At 39.6% G+C, this 22,501-nt stretch overlaps 1 protein-coding gene across 1 annotated transcript in view; it reads right to left on the bottom strand.

The window, feature by feature from the left end:
- LOC132400744 (CUB and sushi domain-containing protein 1-like) overlaps nucleotides 1-22,501 on the bottom strand; it is a 2,029,389-nt gene that overhangs the window by 532,876 nt on the left and 1,474,012 nt on the right. The window contains exon 12 of the mRNA XM_059982042.1: nucleotides 11,270-11,382. Coding sequence (XP_059838025.1) covers nucleotides 11,270-11,382 — 113 coding nt within the window. The remainder of the gene's footprint in view (nucleotides 1-11,269; nucleotides 11,383-22,501) is intronic.

Genomic DNA, 22,501 nt, shown 5'->3' with positions numbered 1-22,501 from the left:
AAGTTGTTCTTGAGCCTGTTGTGAAGTGCTTTGAGGCTTTTGTGTCTTTTGCCTAATGGGAGAGGAAAGAAGGAAGAATGTCTGGTGTGGGTAGGGTCTTTGATTATATTGGCTGCTTTATTGAGGTGGGGAGAGGTATTGATAGTCAGTGGAGAGGTGGCTAGCTCCCATGATGTGCTGAGCTGCGTCCATAACTCTCTGCAGTTTCTTTCTGTCACAGGCAGATCAGTTACCATACCAAACAGTTATGTATTCAGATAAAATAACTTCCTCTGGTACACTGACAAAATTGGTAAAGGTCAACAGGAGCATACCAAATATCTTAGGTCTGTACTGACTGGAATTTAGAAGGATGAGGGGGATCTCATTAAAACCTTTCAAATATTGAACGGCCTGGACAGAGTAATGTGGAAAGAATGCTTCCAATGGTGAGACAGTCTCGGATAAGAAGGCACAGCCTCAGGCCAGAGAGGACCATTTCAAAACAGAGAGGCAGAGAAATTTCTTTAGTCAAAGGGTGGTGAATTTGTGGAATTTGTTGCCACATGCAGCTGTGGAGGCCAGGTCATTGGGTGTATTTAAGGCAGAGATTGATAGGTTCTTGATTGGACATGGCACCAAAGGTTATGGAGAGAAGGCGGGGAAAAGGGGTTGAGGAAGAGAAAAAAGGAGCAGATTCGATGGACCAAATGGCTAAATTCTGCTCCTATGTCTCATGGTCTTAGCTTTAACTTCCTGAGGAAGTAAAAGTGTTGTTGATCTCTTTTGGCTGTGACATCAGAGCAGCTGCACCAGGGCAAGTTATTAGTGATGTTCACTCCTAGGAAGCTTCTAACCTACTCAACCTCAGCACCATCGATGTAGGCAGAAGTATATGAACCAACCCCCATGCTTAAGTCAATGATCAATTGTTTTATTGAAAGAAAGGTTGCTGCCATCACACCCTGTCACTAAGCTCTCCATTCGAGAAAACCAGAAGTTTTCTTCAATAGAATACCTTGCAGCATGCTTACTGTTCACTGTTTACTATTTAGCTATGTGGCACACTCCACACACTTTGAAATACATTGTATTAACTTACTTATTAACTCATCTGTGGTAATATTTTGTTTTCTGTGCTGTGTGAGATAAATGTTTTGAGGTTGCATCATGGTCCAGAGGAACGTCATATCATTTGGTTTTATACATGTACAGTCAGATGGTAATAAACTTGAACATGAACACGGTTAAGACATTTATTTAATTCTGTTATCAAAATGTACAATATTTTGAGGATAGTATAGTCCACGGATTCTAATACTGATAGATTGGACTGTGGAATTCAATCTCTACTTATTGACTGCATGCACACAGCAGGCTGAACATCGCAACAGTGAACCTGTTGAGTCTCTCATCACATTTATAAGGATGAACCCTGGTCAGCAAAATGATAATCATAAAGCTATTGTGCCAAAAATCAATAATGATTTATCACAGAACATTCTTGACATTGTGTAGTATATTAGTATTTAGTTGTTCTTTCCATCATGAGATTGAACTCTGCTTAGCCATATGTCCAATATCATGATATTAACTAGAGATAGCCTCTTTTTTAAAGCACTGAATCAATTGGAGTCTAAGTTTAATCCTGAGACCAATTTTTGGCCTGTCACATGTAAAGCATTCTAACCAAGCCTGGTTTGAAAGATTTTCTTTCATTTAAAATTGTTTTCTGAAAGAACCATCACACTTTTAGGGCAGCTACGCAATCAATCTCTGACCCTCGGCAATACCTCTTGGTAAGCGAGAATTGGGTGTTTGATTTTTTTCTACGTCGGAACAGCAGATCCCACAAAAGTCAGGTACTAAACCCAGCAGTGATTGCTCAGGTTACAGAGAGGCTAAAGAAATGCAGCTAGTTGTTTAAAATCTGATGACAAGGAGACAATTTCATCAATGAAGAGTCTCAGCAACCTCCTAAATCACAAAGAGAAGAGCAAATGGTGTCTTCTGTTGAAAACAAATGATCGCAAAGTGCTCTGTTTCCAAATAGTGCTTCCACATGAAACTGCAAATTGAAGAACATCATTCTGTCAAATGGAGGAATTTGCTGTTCGATCCATAACACACATTGAAGATGCTTCTAGCTCCTGCATGTCTGCGATATGCACTACTGCTATCACTGTTTCAGCTTAAACCTAAGCAAAGTGGAAAACACAAAAGAACAACACAGTACGGGCCCTACAGTTCACAATGTTAGGCCAATCTGTATGAACCTACTCCATAATCAATCTAACTCTTCTCTCCTACCCAGCCCATAACCCTCAATTTTTCTTTCAATCATGTGCCTATCTAAAAGTCTTTTAAATATCCCTCATGTATCAACCTTTATCACCAGTCCTGACAGTGTATTCCATACACCCACCCGTCTCTGTGTAAAACAGACTTTCTTTTTTATTCCCCGTTATACTTTCTTATAATCCCCTTAAAAGTATGACCTCTCATATTAGCCATTGCCAACATGGGGGAAAATTTGCTGGCTGTCTATTCTATCTATTCCTCTTATCATCTTATAAACCTCTAACAAGGCATTGCTCATCCTCTTTCGCTCCAAAGTCTAAAGCCCTAGCTTGCTCAGTCTATCCACATAAGACATGGTCTCTAATCCAGGTAGCATCCTGGTAAATTTTGCCTGCATCCACTCTAAAGCTTTTATAGCCATGCTATAATGGCATCATAGAGTCTAGGAATACTACAGCACAGATTCAGGGCCTCAGCCCATCTTGTCCATGCCAAACTTGCCCAGTCCCATTAGCCTGCAATCAGACCATAGACATCCATACTCCTCCCATCCATGTACCTGTCTAAATTTCTCTTAAATATTGAAATCAAACCTGCATTCATTGCTTGTGCTGGCAGCTCACTTCACACTCTCACCACCCTCTGAGTGAAGATGATCCTCCTCATGTTTCCCTTAAACATTTCACCTGTCACCCTTAACCCATGACCTCTAGTCCTAGACTCACCCAACAACAGTGGGAAAAAGTCCACTTGCACTTATTCCTTCTATACCACTCATAATTTTGTATGTATTTATCAAATTTCCTCTCAATCCTCTGCGTTGTAGGGAATAAAGTCCTAACTTGTTCAACATTTCTTTACGACTCAGATCCGCAAATCCCGGCTACATTCTTGGAAATTTTCTTTGTACTCATTCCTTCCTAATTACAACTTTCCTGTAGGTGACAAAAGCTACAGCCAAATTAGAGCTCACCAACATCTTATACAATTTCAAAATAATATCCTAACACCTGCACTCAATACATTGATTTATGAAGCCAACATGCCAACTGATTTACCTACATCTACTTTACTGATAGCATTCGTGAACAACTCTATAATATTAGCTAGATATGACTTACTATGTATAATCTATACACAATGCCATGTTGATTAACCCTAATACTTATGTATCTAGTCCCTTAGAATGCCTTCCAATAATTCTATCACAACTCAGGTCATGCTCACTGACCTATAATTTCCTGGCTTATTCTTAGAACCTTTCTTAAGGAATGGAACAACATTAGCTATCCTCCAGTCCTCTAGCACCTCACCCATGGCTAAGGATATTTTAAGCATCTCTGCTTCGAGCCCTGCAATTTCTGCACTAGTCTCTTACAGTGTCCAAGGGAACCGCTTGTCAGGCCCTGGGGATTTATCCACCCTAACTTGCATCAAAACAGCATATACTCCCTTCCTCTGTAATCTGAATGGGGTCTGTGAAGTTACTGCTACTTTGCCTCACTTCTGTAGACTGTGTGTCCATGTGCTGATTAAATAAAATGCAAAAAAATCCATGTATGATATAAGATCTTCCTTATCGCTTTAGGCTCCATGAATAGATTATCACTATTTTACTCTGAATGGAACATACAAACTCCGTCCTCTCAAAATGTCACTTTTGAAGGCCTCCCACTTAGCTTCGCCAGGAAACTATCTGTCCCATCCACATTTGCCAATTACTTTCTGATACTATCAAAATTGACCTTCCTCCAATTTAGAATCTCAACCCAAGGACAAGACCAATCCTTTTTCAGAATTACTTTGAAACTCAAGGTATTATGATCACAAGATACAAAGTGTTCCCTGCACAAACTTCTGAAACAATGCCCCTCCTGCAACCGACTCTCACAAATGGTTTCAATATCATTATTCCACGTGCTGATCCATGCCCTGAGCTCATTTGCCTTTCTTACAATACTCCTTGCATTGAAATATTTGCAGCTGAGAACATTAGTCCCACCATGCTCAACCTTTTGATTCCTGACTTTGCATGTAGACTTAAGAACAACTTTCTCCACGTCCACTCTATCATCTGTTCTGATCTGTGTTAAGTTCCAAAATTTAACAAAATACTTCAAGTGTAGTCTAACCAGAATTTCATAGAACTGCAACATTATTTCATGGCTCTTGAACCCATTGCATTGACCAATGGTGGCCAGCACACCAGTTATCTTCTTAACCACCTTATCAACTTGAATGGCACCTTTCAGGGATCCATGTACTTGAAAACTAAGATCCCTCCATTCCACCACTTTACTAAGAATCTTGCCATTGCTAAGTTCTTTGCCTTCCACTTCAATCTTCAAAGTGAATCATGTCACTTTCTTCTGTATTAATATCCAACAGCACTTTTCTGCCAAAATCTGCATCCTGATTTGATCCCGTTGTAATCTACGACAACCTTCTAAATGACACCTCCAACCTTAACAAACTCTCAAAATTAGAAGTTCAAATTTCAAAGTAAATTCTTTATCAAAGCATATAAACTGTAGGTCGCCATATATTAACCTGAGATTTATTTTCTTCCAGGCATTCGCAGCTAATATTAAGACATAAAAATAAAGGAACCAATGAGAACCTACCCACAAAGATGGGCAAACAACCAATGGGCAAAAGAAGACAAACTGCAATTACAAAAAAAGGAAAGAATAACATTAAATAAATAAATAGTATTAAGAAGATGAGTTGTAGTGTTGTAAAGTGAGTCCATAGGTTGTGGAATTGGTTCAGTGGTCAGGTCTCTGAGGGTATCCACACTTATTCAGTAATCTGATACTTGAAGAGTAATAACTCTTCCTGAACCTGATGGTGTGGCCTTAGATTCCTACAGGAGCAGTAGGAGTGAGAAGAAAGCATGGCCTGAATGATGGGAGACCTTGGCTGCACTCCTTGTAACTGTGCTCAATGGTGAGGAGGGCTTTGCCTGTAAGGAAAAATTGTCATGATGAATCCCCTCCTTCACTTCTCTGGGATATGATTGTTCACACCAATGCATAAAATTCAAAGGTATTGATCTTCAGAAAGGATATGCAGTTTGACATCAGGTGCTTTTATCTTGAAACTCAAAGCTTTCCCTTTACATCTGACCAATTGAAGTACCTACTTGATACGGATGTGTCAATGTGCAATGATGTATTAACTTCCCAAACTTTTCCAATTCTTATTATCTTTAATCATTAAGATTCAAGATTGTTTAAATTCATTTCCAATACATAAGTGTAAATGAGAACAATTGCCACTCCAGATTTGATCAGAACGAAAAGGACACACAATAAGGTAAAGAATAAAACAATAAAAAAATAATAAATATAAATACATACACTGATTGTACGTCCATTAAGTACAGGAGTGTCTGTACCTAACAGGACAGGAAATAATAATGATGATGAGTGGTGTGGAGGGGTGGGTTAGTGAGTGGGGGTGTAAACACAATGCTACTGTGGTGATTGACAACCAACTTAAATTTGAAGTTGAACTACTTTCAAAAGTTGGACTATTAACAAAACTTCACAAGATAATCAAAACAGATGCAGCTCAAAAGTGCATGTTCTACTGTCTCTGCACCCATGACTCTGTGGCTAGGCACAACTCATTTGCCAATGACACAATTGTTGGCAGAATCTCAGATACTGAAGAGGAGGCATATAGGAGTGAGATAGAGTGGTTGTTTGAGTGGTGTCATAACAACTAGGTCACACACAGTGTCAGCAAGATCAAGGAATTTATTTTGGACTTCAAGAAAGGGAAGTTGGAACACATACCAAACAAAATGTGTACAAATGCGAGAACACATACCAGTCCTCAAACTACTCACCAGTCCGTGGTGGAAAGGGTACGGAGCTTCAAGTTCTTATATGTCAATGTCGCAGAGGATCTATTCTGAGCTCACACACTGATGCAATCGTGTAGGAGGCACACCAACAGCTAAGCATCGTTAGCATATCTCTTCATTTGCTCTATCACCAAAGACTCCTACAAATTTCTATCGATACACAGTGGTTAGCATTCTGACAGGCTGTATCACAGCCTGGTATGGAGGGTCAAATATGCAGCATCACAAAAGGCTACAAAGGGTTGTTGACTCACAACACAAGGTAGGCTTATTCAGAAAGTCAGAAGGCATGGGATCCAGGGAAGTTTGGCCAGGTGGTTTCAGAATTGGCTTGTCTACAGAAAGCAGAGGGTCATAGTGGAGGGAGTACATTTGGATTGGAGGGTTGTGACTAGTGATGTCCCACAAGGATCAGTTCTGGGACCTCTAGTTTTTGTGACTTTTATTAACAACCTGGATGTGGAGGTAAAAGGGTGGGTTGGTAAGTTCGAAGATGACACAAAGGTTGGTAGTGTTGTGGATAGTGTAGTCGATTGTTAAAGATTGCAGAGAGATAATGATAGTATGCAGAAATGGGCTGAGAAGTGGCAGACAGAGTTCAACCCGGAGAAGTGTGAGGTGGTACACTTTGGAAGGACAAACTCCAAGGCAGAGTACAAAGTAAATGGCAGGATACTTGGGAGTGTGGAGGAGCAGAGGGATCTGGGGGTACATATTCACAGATCCCTGAAAGTTGTCTCCCAGTTAGATAGTGTAGTTAAGAAAGCTTATGGAGTGTTAGCTTTCATAAGTCAAGGGATAGAGTTTAAGAGTCGTGAGGTAATGATGCAGCTCTATAAAACTCTGGTTAGGCTACACTGTGTCCAGTTCTGGTCGTCTCACTGCAGGAAGGATATGGAAGCATTGGAAAGGAGATTTACCAGGATGCTGCCTGGTTTAGAGAATATGCATTATGATCAGAGATTAAGGGAGCTAGGGCTTTTACTCTCTGGAGAGGAGGAGGATGAGAGGAGACATGATAGAGGTATATAAGATATTAAGAGGAATAGATAGAGTGGACAGCCAATGCCTCTTCCCAAGGGCACCACTGCTCAATACAAGAGAGCATGGTTTTAAGGTAAGGGGTATATGGAAGAATTTAAGGTGGAGGGTTATATGGGGGGCAGGGTTTAAGGGTCGGCACAACATTGTGGGCCGAATGGTCTGTACAGTGCTGTATTGTTCTTTGTTCAGCCAGTTCCATCACAAATTCAACCCTCCCCACTATTAAGGACATCTTCAAGAGGCAATGCCTCAAGAATGGAGCATCCATCAATAAGGACTCGTACCATCTGGAATATGCCCTTTTCTTGCTTAATGCTGTCAGAAAGGAAGTACAGGAGTCTGAAGACCCACTCAGTAATTTAGAGATAGTTTCTTCCCCTCTGCCACCAGATTTCTGAATAGTTCCTGAAGACTACTTTATTATCCGTCTTCACTGTTTATTTTGTAAGTTAATAACAATTGTGTGTCTTTGTTGCAAAACAACAAATATCATGATATTTAAGTTAGTATTAATAAAACTGATTCTGATAAATCCCATTCACTGAATCCATGATCAGTTAATAGAACACAATATAAACTAACTAATAGACTATTTTCACATGTTAACATAATGACGACAAAATGAACAAAAAGGCAAACAAGAGCAAAATCAAACAAGTGCTGCAGGAAGGTCATCACCTCGGTCAGAGATCCCTTTAGTCTTCCCAGAAATTTGCTGGCCTTCTAGCACAGCAAGATGTCTGTAAGGGAATGTTGCTGACTGACACTGTCCAGACTGCAGGAGGATGTACTGAAGGATGCACTGAAGATCAGTGTAGCCAATGCTAAGATGTGGAGAATGACAGTGGTCCGATCTCCCTCTGCCACTGCACAGCCAAGGGCTGAGACTGGTGGGAAACCCCTCAAATATTGAAATTATGACCCCAGAGGGACCTTGTGAGTGGCAGAGACCTCAGCTCTTTACTCTCCCTGTTGAAACCTTTCCAGTGTTTTGATTTTCCTTAAACAACACAATAATTATTTGTAATACAATAACCTGTGTAAGAGGTTGGTAAACTTTATGATTTATTGTAGCAAGATCTTAAGTGAATTTAAAATTTTAACTGAATTGTATATTCAGTATAACACAAGGCTGACAGATGAGTTTCAATTGGATCCTGTACCACTCTTCAATATGCCTATAAGTCAGAACACTGAAAGAGCCAAAGAAATTTGGCAAGGTTGAAATAAAACAAGATTTATGGTATTGCTTCTGAACTGAATTAAACTGAACTGAATTGAATTGAGATGAAAGTAAAATGGAGGTCTACATGAGAGGGAAAGGTTAGAATAATTTTTGACTAGGTCCAGAAGTCAAGGCCAGATGGCCAGGGCTCCAGGTCTGCAAATCCACTGAGGAGGTCAAAGGACTGTGAATCCACAAGTCTGTTAGAGACTGGAAGCCAAAGGTAGCTTGTCCAGAGGCTGGAGGATTGTGTATGTGTAATGATGGGTGGGAGATGGGTACAAAAGCATCAGGACTAGAACTGCCAGACTGAGGAACAGCTTCTTCCCTGAGGCTGTGAGACTAATGAATACCCTGCCACACTGAGGTCTCGTCACTAGGACAGCAAGCTGTTTACTTGTGTTGTGCATTACATGCATTTTTAATTATAATTTTATAACTTATTTATGGCAATAATTTGTTTATGTGCGGTGTGTAATATATGTTTTGTGCGTGCATCATGGTAATGACAATAAACTTGAACTTGAATTTGAGAGGAACCGTCTTGTTTTGCTGTTGTTGCTCTGTCACTTGATACGTCCTGTTTTGTTGTGTTCTGCGATATTCTGCCGAACATGTTGGCGCCAGAATGTATGGTGACACTTACAGGCTGCACCCAACACATCTTTGTGTGTTGGTTGTTAATGCAAAAGACACATTTCCCTGTAGGTTCCAATGTACATGTGATAAATAAATCTGAATCTGAACCTGTAAAAGTTGGCACAACATTGTGGGCCAAAAGGCCAGCATGTGCTATACTGTTGTAAGTTCCATGCTCGATAATTACAGTCCATGACTTATTACCATCACTTGTACCAAGATGCAACAAACAGCTTGTTTACATACTGTTCACACAGATCAATTCATTGCACAGTGAATTGAGGTAGAACAAGGTATAACAACAACAACACAGAATCAAGTGTAACAGCCACAGAAAAGTACAGTGCAGGTAAATAATAAGAGGTAAGGTCATAAAGAAGTAAATCAAATTATTTTTAACAGCCCTTCCACCCAAAGTTAAATATTCATGAGCATTTATATACAGTATACTCTGGAAAACTATGACTAACAACAGTAAACTTGAAAACATAAACTTAGAAAAGAATCCTTGTCAAAACCTCATAAAGTGTGTGCTATAAGTCTGACAAGGTTTTATTTCAATGTCTTAATACTCCTCTGTAAAATAAGAAGCTTGTATTAAAAATGTCATGTTAAAATTCATAGACATAACTACATGGCAAATCAAAGACAATGGGTTCTGCTGATGCCAAAAACTTTGAGCAACAGACACAAATATGCCGGAGGAAGTCAGGATTTCATCTGGATCAATCAGTTGACTGTTTAATCCCCTCCATAGCGGCTGGTTGGCTTGCTGAATTCCAGCAAAATTTTGGGTGTGCTGCTAACATGGCAAAGTTGTGTTGGAAGCTCATTACATCTGCAGAGGTAAAGATCAGCCTGAGACCGATGAGAGGCAGCACAGTAATGTAGCGGTTAGCGCAATCACTTCACAATGTCTGCAATCTATGATTGGGGTTCAATCTCCACCACTTCCTGCTTTTATGTTCCTTCCATGTCCGCATGGATTTCCTCCAAGTGCTTTTGTTTCTTCACACATTCCAAAAGACTCTTGGTTAGGTTTAGAGTTGATAAATTGTGGTCTTGTTATGTTGGTGCCGGAAGTGCGGCGACTCAATCCTCACTGCTTTGGTTTGAAGATCACGACGCACTTCACTGTATATTTTAATGATTTGATGTACACGTGAAAAATGAAGCTAGTATTTAATTGGTTACTCTAAGAAAGGATACCATGGCAACATAGTGATTAACGTGATGCTTTTACAGCTCTGAACGTTGGAGTTTGGAGTTCAATTGCAGTATTTTCTGTAAGAAGCTTGTACATCATTCCCATGAGAATGTGGGTTTCCTCCAGGCACTCCAGTTTTCTCCCACAGTCCGAAGATGTACCAGTTAGTTTGTTAATTGGTCATTATGAATTGTCCTACAATTAGGTGATGATTAAATTGGTGGGTTGCTGAGCAGAATAGCTCATTGGACTGGAAATGTCTGTTCCATGGTATATCTCCAAATAAAAATTTGCTGATGACAATTTCCTGCACATTTTTATAATATTGAAGTTTGGCATTCACAGCTCTCTTTGGCAGTGCATTGCACAGATTCACCACCACTTCATCAGACAAGGAAATGACTTCATAAATTGGGATGTTATGTAGCAGTTAAAGATAAAGATAGCAATTAGCTTTATTTGTCATGTGTACATTGAAACATAAACACATGCAGTGAAATACATCACTTATGTCAACAACCAGCATAGTCAGAGGATGTGCCGGAGGCACTCTGCAAGTGTCACCACGTTTCCAGAACCAATGTACAACTCACGAACCCTAACCTATATGTCTTTGGAATGCGGGAGGAAACTGGAGCACCTGAAGAAAACCTATTCAGTCACAGGGGGAACATACAAACTCCTTACATGCAGCAGAAGGAAATAAACCTGAGTCACTGCCGCTATTAAGCACTACGCTAACTGCTACACTTCTGAGTATATACAGTGTAACCCACACATGACTGACTACCCAAACGTATTTGCTGTTTGGAATGCAAACATCAGTTGTTTGAAGGATAATAACTGTAATAATAATAGCAGGTTGGGTTGAAGCGTGCCTAGGGCATTGGCTTCATTTTTCCGGTCCTTTCGTACTAGGAAGAATATACCAAATTAATATACTGTATGGTGCAAACAATCCATATTTCCAGAAGATAAGCCATCGTGCATAAGAGCATACCTTGGTAGATGGCTTTAAATCCAAGTGATCCAATTGTTTCATCAGACTGTAAATGGAGCCACATTTGATTGCTCATGCTAACAATCAAGTCAGGGACACTCGAGCCTGTAAGTCTGAAATGTGAAACATATAGATAATTAGCACAATTAGTGAGTGTCAAATGTTTCATTTAACTTGTTAGAAACTGTGCCTGATATTTATCATACGTTAAATAACAGATTTTAAGAAGTGAATCAATACTCATCATGGCCTCAGCATTGTCAAGGACCCTTCCCAGCTGGCCCACAATCTCTTTGACCTCCTACCATAAGGTAGAAGGTACTGCAGTACAAGAACAAGGACTAGCCATTTAAGATTCTGCAGAGGCTAGAAATCCGGAGCAGAACGCACAAAATGCAGGAGGAACTCAGCAGGTCAGGCAGGGTCCATGGAAATGAATAAAAGTCTGAACATATCAGGCTAGGACCCCTCTTTAAGACAGGAAAGGAAGGGGCAAGACACCAGGATAAAAACATGGGGGAAGATGAAGGAGGACAAGCTAGAAAGTGATATATGAAGCCAGGTGGGTGGGACAGGCGGGAGAAGGAATCTGATAGGAGAGGAGAGTGGACCATGGGAAAAAGAGGAGGAGGGGCACCTGGGGGAGATGATAATCGGGTGAGGACAAGATGTAATATGCCAGAGAGGGGATTGCAGAAGAAGGCAGGGGAAGGGAAAAGACAAAATAAATACCAGAAGAAGAAATTTGATAAGATAGTAGTGCACTCAGATGCAGTGATTTCTGTAGGGTCAACCTAAGATGTTATCGTCTTTTCTAAATGTACTTTTATGATCTCAAGACCTTACTCAGGACATGAAGAACTTAAAGCACTGCAGGTCTACCCTATCAACGAGTGAAGGAGCTGGGACTGGTGTAGACAGTGAAACTGCTTGCAACAGAGAGGCAGCGGTACACAGACTAAGTGCGCAGTTTAGCAGCATATGATATCTTAGTTGCTTTCAGAGTTCTGGAAGTGGTGTGGTGCAGTTGGTGCTGCCCCGTGTTGGCTCAGCAGAAGGTAAGCTGGATGTGTTTGACTGCGTACTGCTGCAACATTCATGGACTCAAGGACTTAGACTATATACTTTTGTAGAACTGTATTTTAGTGTTTTCTTTTATGTGCTTGCTACCTTTCTGAAACTGATATTCACGTCATCAGGTCGGAGACTACCTAAATGGACTATAAGGTGTTGCTCTTCTATCCTGAGAGTGATCTCATTGTGGCAGAAGAAGACTGACTTGTCAAAATGGGAATGGGGATAGGATTTAAGAACAATGCTTGTTAGGCTAGTTAACAGCTTCTTCTCCTAGCTCGTGAGATTTCTGAATGCCCTGTTACCATCCTGTGCACATTACTTATGACAGTATCAGTAGCATTATACTGCTGTATATTTAACTGTATGTCATATATGCACTCTATGTCAACTTAGAACATAGAACAACACAGCACACAGGCAGGTCCTTCAGCTCACAATGTTGTGCTGAGCCAATTAAATCAGTAATCAAATGGCAAACTAAACTAATCTCTTTAGCCTACACAATATTCACATCCATCCATTTTCCTCACATTCCTTGAGCTATCTAAACATTGCTTAAAAGCCCCTAATGTATCTCCTCGGCAGCACATTCCAGTCACTCAAAAATTTTGCCCCTCATATTTCTTTTGAAATTACCCCCTCACCTTAAATGCATTCCCTCTTGTACGTTTACAAAATAATTATTTCTTTTCTGTTAATATTATTGTTAACATTATATTATGTGTCATATGTGAAATATGTACTGTATTTTGCTCCCTGGCCCCAGAGGAACATTGCTTCATTTAGCTGTATACATGTGTGCGGTTGAGTGATAATAGACTTGAACTTGAATCTCTACACAAGCAGCAGCTGTAACCAGTATTGAACCTGTGTAACCTGCTTAAAATAACTCCAATCCTCTCTTCCCCTCCCCAGGTTGGCTGCTGGTGATTAGAGATGTTCCACAGGGGTTGGTGTTGGGAGCGCTTCATTTCACATTATATGTCAATGATTTGGATGTTGAAACTGATGGCTCTGTGACCAAGTTTGCAGATGATACAAAGAAAGGTGGAGGAGCTGGAGCTGTTGAAGAGGCAAGTGGTCTGCAGAAGGATTTAGACAGATTAGCAGAATGAGAATGAGAGATTAAGAGAAGTGGTAGATGTAATAGAGTGTCAGGAATTCTAAGGCCATGTACTTTAGTGGAAGAAGTATAGGTGTAGATTATTTTCTAAATGGAGAGCAAATTTAGAAATCAGAGGTGCTGAGGGACTTGGGAGTACTAACACAGGAGTACTAAAGGTTAACTTGCAGGTTGAGCGTGTAGTAAGGAAGTCAAATGCAATGTTAGCTTTCATTTTGAGAGGACTAGAATATAAAAGCCAGGATGTAATGCTGACACTTTATAAGGCATTGATTAGACATATGTAGAGCATTATGAGCAGATTTGGGCCGCATATCTTAGACAAGATATGTTGATATTGGAGATGGTCCAAAGGAAGCTCACAACAATGACTCTGGAAATGAAAGGCTTAACATATGAGGAGCGTTTGAAGGCACTGGGCCAATGCTAACCGAGTACAGTTAGACGCCTTTATGTAGAACAAGAATAACAAACTTCAGTCAATATTAGTCTTGCTCTTGAAATATAAAGTTTGTCTGTCTGACTAGTCTCCTGTGGAAACTCGCGTTGAATTTGTTACATTTATTATATCAAATTAATTAGACTTGAAATTCAGGAGTGGAGGCTAAAGGAATAAATTGGGCATTATATTGCTGTTCATGGTTTGAATTTAATAAGATTAAATAAGCATTAAGTTTTAATAAGGAGCTCCGTCACAGGAAAGCAGTATTCATTATCTGGGCCATGCTCTCATCTGGCTGCTGCCATTAGGAAGTGGGTACAAGAGCCTCAGGACCCACACCACCAGGTTCAGGAACAGTTATAACCCCTCAACCATCAGGCTCCTGACCAAAGTGGATAACTTCACTCACCCCAACACTGGGATTCAGAATGATTCCACAACCTATGAACTCACTTTAGAGGTATTTTTAACACTTGTCCTTAATATTATTTATTACTTAACCATCATCATTTTGTTTTTCTGTTTGCACTTGCACAATTTGTTGTCTTTTGCACATTGGTTGTTTGTTTTAGTTTTGTGTGTACTTTTTCATGGATTCAATTGTATTGTTTTGCACTTACTCTGACTGTCCAGAAGAAAATGAATCTCAGGGTAGTATATAGTGATGTATATGTATTTTGGTAATAACTTTACTTTTAACTTTGATTCAACACGAGTTATTTGGTTTCTAAATGGGGTTAATGTAGTTATTAATTTAGAACAATAGTGAGCAATTATTCCGATTTTTACAATAGAAAGCCGGCCGCCATACCACCGCTGTTTGGGTTACTATGTTGGCAATCACAATACTTGCATTTATTTCCATGCGATCGGGCTTTATAACACACCGTGTAAGTATAATCTGACTTAATTATACAATTAATCTATGAATAATATAATTAACAAATTTAAATTGTAGTTTGCTTAATGCAACCAATAAAAACAAACAGACTGAAACTAAATATTCATCTAAAAGTTACATTTAATATGATTCTCATTATGGTTCTATGCACAATATGCAGCTTTGCTTGATCTCAATGTTGTAGAGCTTCAGAATACTTTATACATTTTCATTAAAAATCCTGTATAAAAATCGTGTGTGTCTGTTATTGATCCACAAATCTGGAGCAACCAACATATAGCTAACTAAGAAAAAAAAAGCATTGAGTTTTAAAATTAAAGCAAACAACTTGTCCTTGCATCTTGTGAATGTTCACTAGGGATGGGGGAATTGAAGTAACTTAAAAGAACATAGAAAAACACGGTGCAGGACAGGCCCTTCAGCTCACAATGTTCTGCCGAATCAATTAAATCACTAATCACAAACACAAGAAAATTTGCAGATGCTGGAAATCCAAGCAACACACACAAAATGCTGGAGGAACCCAACAGGCCAGGCAGCATCTATGGAAAAGAGTAAACAGTCGACGTTTCAGGTTGCGATCTTCACAGGAGTAGAAAAAAAGATGACAAGTCAGAGTAAGTAGGTGGGGAGTGAAGGTAGTGCAGTAACCAAAAGGCTAAATAAACTAACCTCTTCCTCCTTCAAAATATTCATAACCTTCCATTTTTCACACATATATGTGCCAATAGAAGTGTCTCTTAGAAGTCCCTAATGTATCTGCCTCTAAAATTACTCCTGGCAATGCTTTCCAGTCACCCACCACTCTTTGTGTAAATATTTGTCCCTCAGATCTCCTTTAAAATTATCCCCTCTTACCTTAAATACATGCCCTCCAGTATTTCAAGCTATTTCTAGCTATTTCAACTCTGGGAAAACAACACCATCTGTTTATCTATGATTCACATAATCTTACAAACCTCTGTTAGATTTCCCCTCAGGTTGGGCTGCTCCACAGAAAGCAGCCAAAGCTTGTTCAACCTCTCATCAAACATCTGCACTCTAATCCAGGCAACATCCTGGTAAACCTCTTCAACACCATCTCCAATGCCTCAATATCCTTCCCATAATGGGGCAACTAGAAATGTATGTAATACTCCAGATGTAGCCTAAGTAGAGTTTTATAAACCTGCAACATAATTTCCTGACTTCAGAACTCAATGCTTTGAATAATAAAGGCAAGTATGCTATATGCCTTCTTAACCACCATATCAGCCTGTGTAGCACTTTCAGGTAGTTATAAGCTCCAAGCTTATTTGTTCATCAACACATTCCCTTAACGGTATACCGTCTCTTTACATCTGACCTACCAAGGTGCAACACTTCACATTAGCCAGTTTAAACTCCAGTTGCCATTTTTCCATCCTTACCAGCTATCTGTCTGTGATGCTACCGTAAGTAAATTTTTCATTGCATCTGTATATACATGTACTTGTGTGGATGACAGTAAACTTAACTTTGACTTTAGTATGGTAAGATCATAATTCTTTAGCAGCATGATTGGAGTTGCTTCATTTAGTTCCAAATTATGTGATGACACAGCAAGAGGTGGTAGAGAGAGTTTAGTAATTCACACTGTCAATAGATTCATCTTGTACAGGTTGAGAATGGAATCTCAAGAAAATGACATGCAACATTAAGGACCCTCACTTTCCAGGATATGTCCTCTTTACATTACTACCTTCAGCGAGGAGATTCAGATCCATGTATTTTTCACATATACATTGATACACACAGTGAAATGTGTAGCTTGTGCTACAATCAACACAATCTAAGGATGTGTTGGGGGCAGCTCACAGGTGTCACTGCATATTCCAGCGCCAACATTGCATGCACACCACACTCAGCAAAGGGATTTCAGGAACATGAGGAGGCACATTCACCATTTTAGGACCTTTGGCCTTTCCCTCCACCATCAGGTTCTTGAACAATCAATGGACACTACTTTTTTTTCATGATTTATTTTGCAATTTACAGAAAATGGTATGCCTTTGCACTGTACTGCTGCTACAAAACAAGCCAAAAAAACACAAGGAAACAAGATATATATATCTTCTCATTGTAATATATTTACATGTATACATTCCTGTATATACTATATGTATTTCTTTCTAATTTATAGTACTTTTTAGTTATTGCACTGTATGTTTTCATTCAGAAATCTGATGGCAAAGCTGAAAAAGCTGTCCAGCATCTGCAGAATCTCTTGTGTTTAAAATTTTATTTTATATAAGATGATGATGATGATAATAAAATTGATTCTGATTCTGATGTTTCAAGAGGTGATCTTCATCCATGAGCTCCAGCGTGTCATCTTTTTAATGCTAATTTTTCTCCTTCAAGTAACCAGTGGTATTTCTAATACTGTTGTGTGACATGTGTAAAGACAGCTTGCATCAGATCTGAAGTGGTATAACAATTTGGTCCAAATCAAAATCATTCTTGCTTAATCTTTGTGATTAATTTCACCATTTGCTAATTTGAGTAAATGCAAAACAAACTCTCTAGCAGATGGATTACCTGTCAAATGTGATCACATATTGGGTTTCAAGTGAAATCGCTTTCCCTAATATACAATGCTTTGATACAGAATTTCAATTCATCTCCCTTAGTGCACGATGGAATTACTGGCAGCACTTGACAAAGAACACCAGCTGGCATCAAAGGACCACCTCTCATTAACTTATTGTTGTGCCTTTGATCTTGAAATGCCCAGCCTAGTGTTTGGTGATCGATGTGTCCTGGGATGGATGGCGAAGATCAAAGGCCAAAGGTCAAATCAGATGTCTATAAGTTGACGTCTGGAGACCGGAGCAGTCTGCAGGGGAAGTCAAAGCCCAATGTCTGCAGGCGTGAGCCTGAGACTGCTGGAGACTGGAGGCTGAAGCAGGTTCCCTGTTCTGGGTTTAAAGGACTACGTATATGCTTGGGTGGGAGGGGGGAATGGGGCTTGTTTTACTGTTGGTTTTTTTTTTTGCTTGTTAAGTTTTGTGCTGTCCTGCTGAAGATCGAGGACATGCTACGTGGGCACAAGAATGTGTGGTGACACTTGCAGCCTTCCCCCCAGCACACTCTGCAGTGTATTAGTTGTTAATACAAGTTACACATTTCACTGTATGCTTCGATGTATAAGTAATAAGTAAACTTGAGTCTTAAATCTAATGCTTCAATGTGGGCTATAACATTCATCCCAGACTGGAAGTTTGTAATATTTTAGTTATTTTTCCTTTGCAACTCCCTGGCCAAAGTTGCATGTGGGAATCTCAACATTTGACAAATTTAAAGAGAGTTTCAAAGCTGAACATATAGCTTCTGCCTTCCAAATGTGTGGAAGGAATATCTGATACTGCCAGTGCTCAAGGAATAATGTTGTATCTTCAAGTTTCTGATAGAAGTAGATAAATAAAGATGCTATTTCCTCTGTTTCACCAGAAGCATGCAAATTTTATGATTCCTTAGTCATTATGAGCAACCTTGGGAATGGAATTTGAAGACATTTAGTTATTTTAATCTTATTTATTTAGAGATACCTTACAGAACAGGCCCTTCTGGCCCAACAAACCATGCTGCCCAGCAACCCACCTATTTAACACCAACTTGATCACAGGACAATTTAGAATGACCAACCTACCAACCAGTACATGTTTGAACTGTGGGAGGAAATCAGAGCACACAAAGGAAATCCATGGAGTCATGGGAAGAACATATAGACTTCCTGCAGGCGACGCCAGAATTGAACTTCAAACTCAGATGCCCTGAGCAGTAAATGCGTAGCACTAACCGCTACAGCACCATGGCACCCCAAAATTTTCTGGTGCTCCATTTGTTTTGTGCTGCTTATTATCTAATTTTTCCTCCTTCTCCCACCTTCTGATCATCTCTCTCTGGATTCTTCCACTCCATTCCATCTGGAGGCAATATTCAGAGGCCAATGAACATAGCAACCTGCATGTTCTTGAGGTATGGGTAGAGAACTACTTGGTGACAGGGCGAACACACAAGTTCTACACAGTCAGTGCCCTCAATCAGGATTTCAGCAATACAGTGGCCCTAACAGTTATGTCACTCTGCTCTTCCAGAGTGGCACAGATTTCTCTGGCATCTCACTAAGCTTACTCCTTGCTCTCTTGTCTAAATGGTTTAAATCGTCGCCTGCAGAAACTCAGTTCACCAACTTTCAGCTTCTGTTTGTGATTCAGATAAGCCAGAAATACTTAGGTCAGGTCGACTCGAATATTTAGTACCTCAACAATAAATCTGAAAAAGAAAATCATCAATTTTCAATGAGGAAAATTAAAATTTGGTGCCCTTTTAGCTGTGGAGGTCTCAGGAGAAAACAGGATGTTGTGTATATCCTTAAGCAACACCTAATTTAGAATCAGGATTGAAGATTTTTAGATTGTCTTGTTGAAACAAAATAACAACTTACAACAAATATAAAGAATAGAGAATGATATAAAAATAAAATTAGAGGTTAAAGTGCAGATATGGAATAAAATATGCATAAATACATATATACCAGCATGCATTTACAATGCAAAGAGCATTATCAAATGTGGTTTAAAGTGCTTACAATGCAGTGCAGTGACTGAGGTAATAGAGGGGGTGGGGGATAATTAGAGTGGCTGATCAGATTACCTGCCTGGGGCAAGAAACTTCTAAGTTTCTTCATCTTCAAAGAGGATGAGAAGGAAGCTTATTATTGCTCTAACAGACATGAACGATTGCAATTATATGGATCTAGTTATAAGACCATAACAGAGAAGATATAACAGTGGAATTAGGCCAATTGGCCCATCAAGTCTGCTCTGCCATTCCATCATGACAGATTTAATATCTAACTTCACCCCGCTTGTCCCCATAACCTTTGTTGACCTTACTAATTAAGAATCTATCAGCCTCTGCTTTAAATATACCCAATGACTTTGTCTCCGAAGTCATCTGTGGCAATAAATTCCACAGATTCACCACCATCTGGCTAAAGAAATTCCGCCTCATCCCTGTTCTGAATGGACATCCCTCTAATCTGAGGCTGCTCCCTTTGATTTGATACACCCCCGCTATAGGAAATATCCTCTCCATGTCCAGTCTATCTAACACTTTCAATATTCAATAGGGTTCAATGAGATCTTCTAAACTCCAGACCGAGAGCCATTAAACTCTCCTCATACATTAACTGTTCCACTCCCAGAATCATTCTCATGGATCTCCTCTGGACTATTACCAAAGCCAACCTGTCCTTATTTCCTTAGATAAGGGGCTCAAAAGCAGTAAGGCTGATCAACAGCTCCACTCACGAACCCTCCCCTTCACACCTCCCACCACCACTTTTTTATCATTTTCTGTCAGTCACCTTGTTTAGTTCGTCATTCATCTTTCAAGCTTAAATGTCGTTCAGTCATACATGAATCAGCCATACGAAACACTGTTACTCTGGGGCAAAACAACTCAGAGGACCTACAGTCACACACAGCACAAAGCACATATAACACATAAGAAAGCAAGCACACAAAACCTATCAGTAAAATACAGTCACACAAAAATATAGTCCAAGATCCTGAGTCGATGAACGTTGCAGCAATCTGCTGATGAGCACCATAAGGCTTGCCTTCTGCAAAGGAAACATTGGGGCAGCACCAAGTCCAGCTTGGACACTGTGCTACACTACCTCTGGTGGAGTGCACCAGTTCTAACACCACTCTCCTGGGTGGGTGTAAACAGCTGACTCTGCAGCTCAAGGCCTAGTACTGAGGCCACAAAGCTCTTGTAGCATCATTATATTTACACACTGTATGATCAATCTATGTATATAAGCTATCTTACGTATTTACAGTTTATCTATTGTGTCCTTTACCTTACTGCTTTTTGTTTCATGCTGCATCAGATCTGGAGTAAGTTATTTTGTTCTCCTTTACACTTGTGTACTGGAAATGACCCTAAACAATCTTAAATCTTCAATTTTGAAATGGTTATAAAGTGTGTTTTCTTCAAAACTGATAGGCTCAAGGTGCATTGTAATAGTTTTTTTTCAATATTGCCAAGGATTTTAAGCAGAATAAGATTTTGTTATCTTTGTTAAGAGGATGCAGAATCAACTAATTGACAAGAAAGCCAAGGTGATATAATGCAAAAATATTTTTATGTTAGGAACCTTTATAACCTGGAATGTACTGGAAACAGATTGAAGAACCACTTTCAAAAGAAGTTGGATAATTACTTGAAGGAGAATAAAATAAAGAGCAGGGGAAAAAAAATGGAGAAATTGGATAGCTCTTACAATGAGCTAGGCATTGTGCCAAGAGTGGTTAAACTACAGCTGTGCCCTGCATCCTTAGGACAAACGACATCGATTGTATTGCTCTTTCATTATTTATAACCCATTGTCACTGCGTCAACTGCATGAAAAGGTTTATCTTTATGGAACATTAAACATGGCTTCTTCTTCGGATGATACATGAACTCTGAAGGAAGCTACTTTCATTCCAAAAGATCTTATTGAAAATGAAAACAATTCACACTATGGCCAGAATAAGTGATTTCTCCCTCATTGTTATAGTAACTACATGCGATGTCTTGAACAAGGCATTCTGAAAGGAAACCAGACAAACTTTGGACTACCCAGGAATTCTAGACTATCAAGGAAATTTGGGCAACTGATGAATTCTGGCCTCCCAAAAAATTCTAGACTACAGAGAAAATTTATACTACTGAGGAATTCTGTTATAAGACCATTAGACATAGGAGCAGAATTAGGCCATTCAACCCATTGAGTCTGCTCCATCATTCCATCATAGCTGATCCTGGATCCCACTCAACTCCATACACCTGCCTTCTCACCATAACGTTTGATGCCCCAGCTAATCAGGAAACTATCAATTTTCACTTTAAATATACCCATAGTCTATGCCTACACAGGTGTCCATCTGGTCTGTGGCAGAGCATTCCAGAGATTCACCACTCTCTGGCTAAAATAAATTCCTCCTTACTTCTTTTCAAAAGTGTTGCTCCTCATTTTTGAGGCCATGAGTCTAGCTCTGGACAGCTCCACATCCTCTCCACAACCATCTTATCCAAACCTTTCAATGTTCAGTAGGTTTCAGTCAGATCCACCTGCATTCTTTAAATTCACAGGCCTAAAGCTGCCAAATGCTCCTCACATGCTAACCCCTTCATTCCTGGAATCATCCTCCTGAGTCTCCTCTGGACTCTGTCCTTTGAGAACACATCCTTCCTGGGATACTGTGCACAAAAGACCTTGCACTTTATTGCTTACCTGTACTGCACTTTCTCTATAGCTGTTACATTCAATTCTGCCTTCCTATTGTTTTACTTTTTTTTACTCTCAATACACTGTGTAATGATTTAATCTGTATGAACAGTATATAAGACAAGCTTTTCTCTGTATCTTGGTACATGTGACAATAATAAACCAATTCCCATTTCCAATGAATAACTTTGTCTGATTCAGCGATGTTTTTTCTGAACAGAACTGCTTTAATGCGTGATTATTTGAGTTATAGTCGCCTTCTTTTTCTGACCTCTCTAATTAACAAGGCATTTTTGCCCACAAACCTGCCACTCGGTTGAAGTATTGATTTGTTTATCACACCATTCTCTGTAAACTCTAGAGACTGTTGTGCATGATCCCAG

Source organism: Hypanus sabinus, chromosome 10 (genome assembly GCF_030144855.1).
Source record: "Hypanus sabinus isolate sHypSab1 chromosome 10, sHypSab1.hap1, whole genome shotgun sequence".
Taxonomy (NCBI): domain Eukaryota; kingdom Metazoa; phylum Chordata; class Chondrichthyes; order Myliobatiformes; family Dasyatidae; genus Hypanus; species Hypanus sabinus.
Note: the sequence above shows the minus strand (reverse complement) of the source record. Positions and strands in the feature narration are given on the sequence as shown.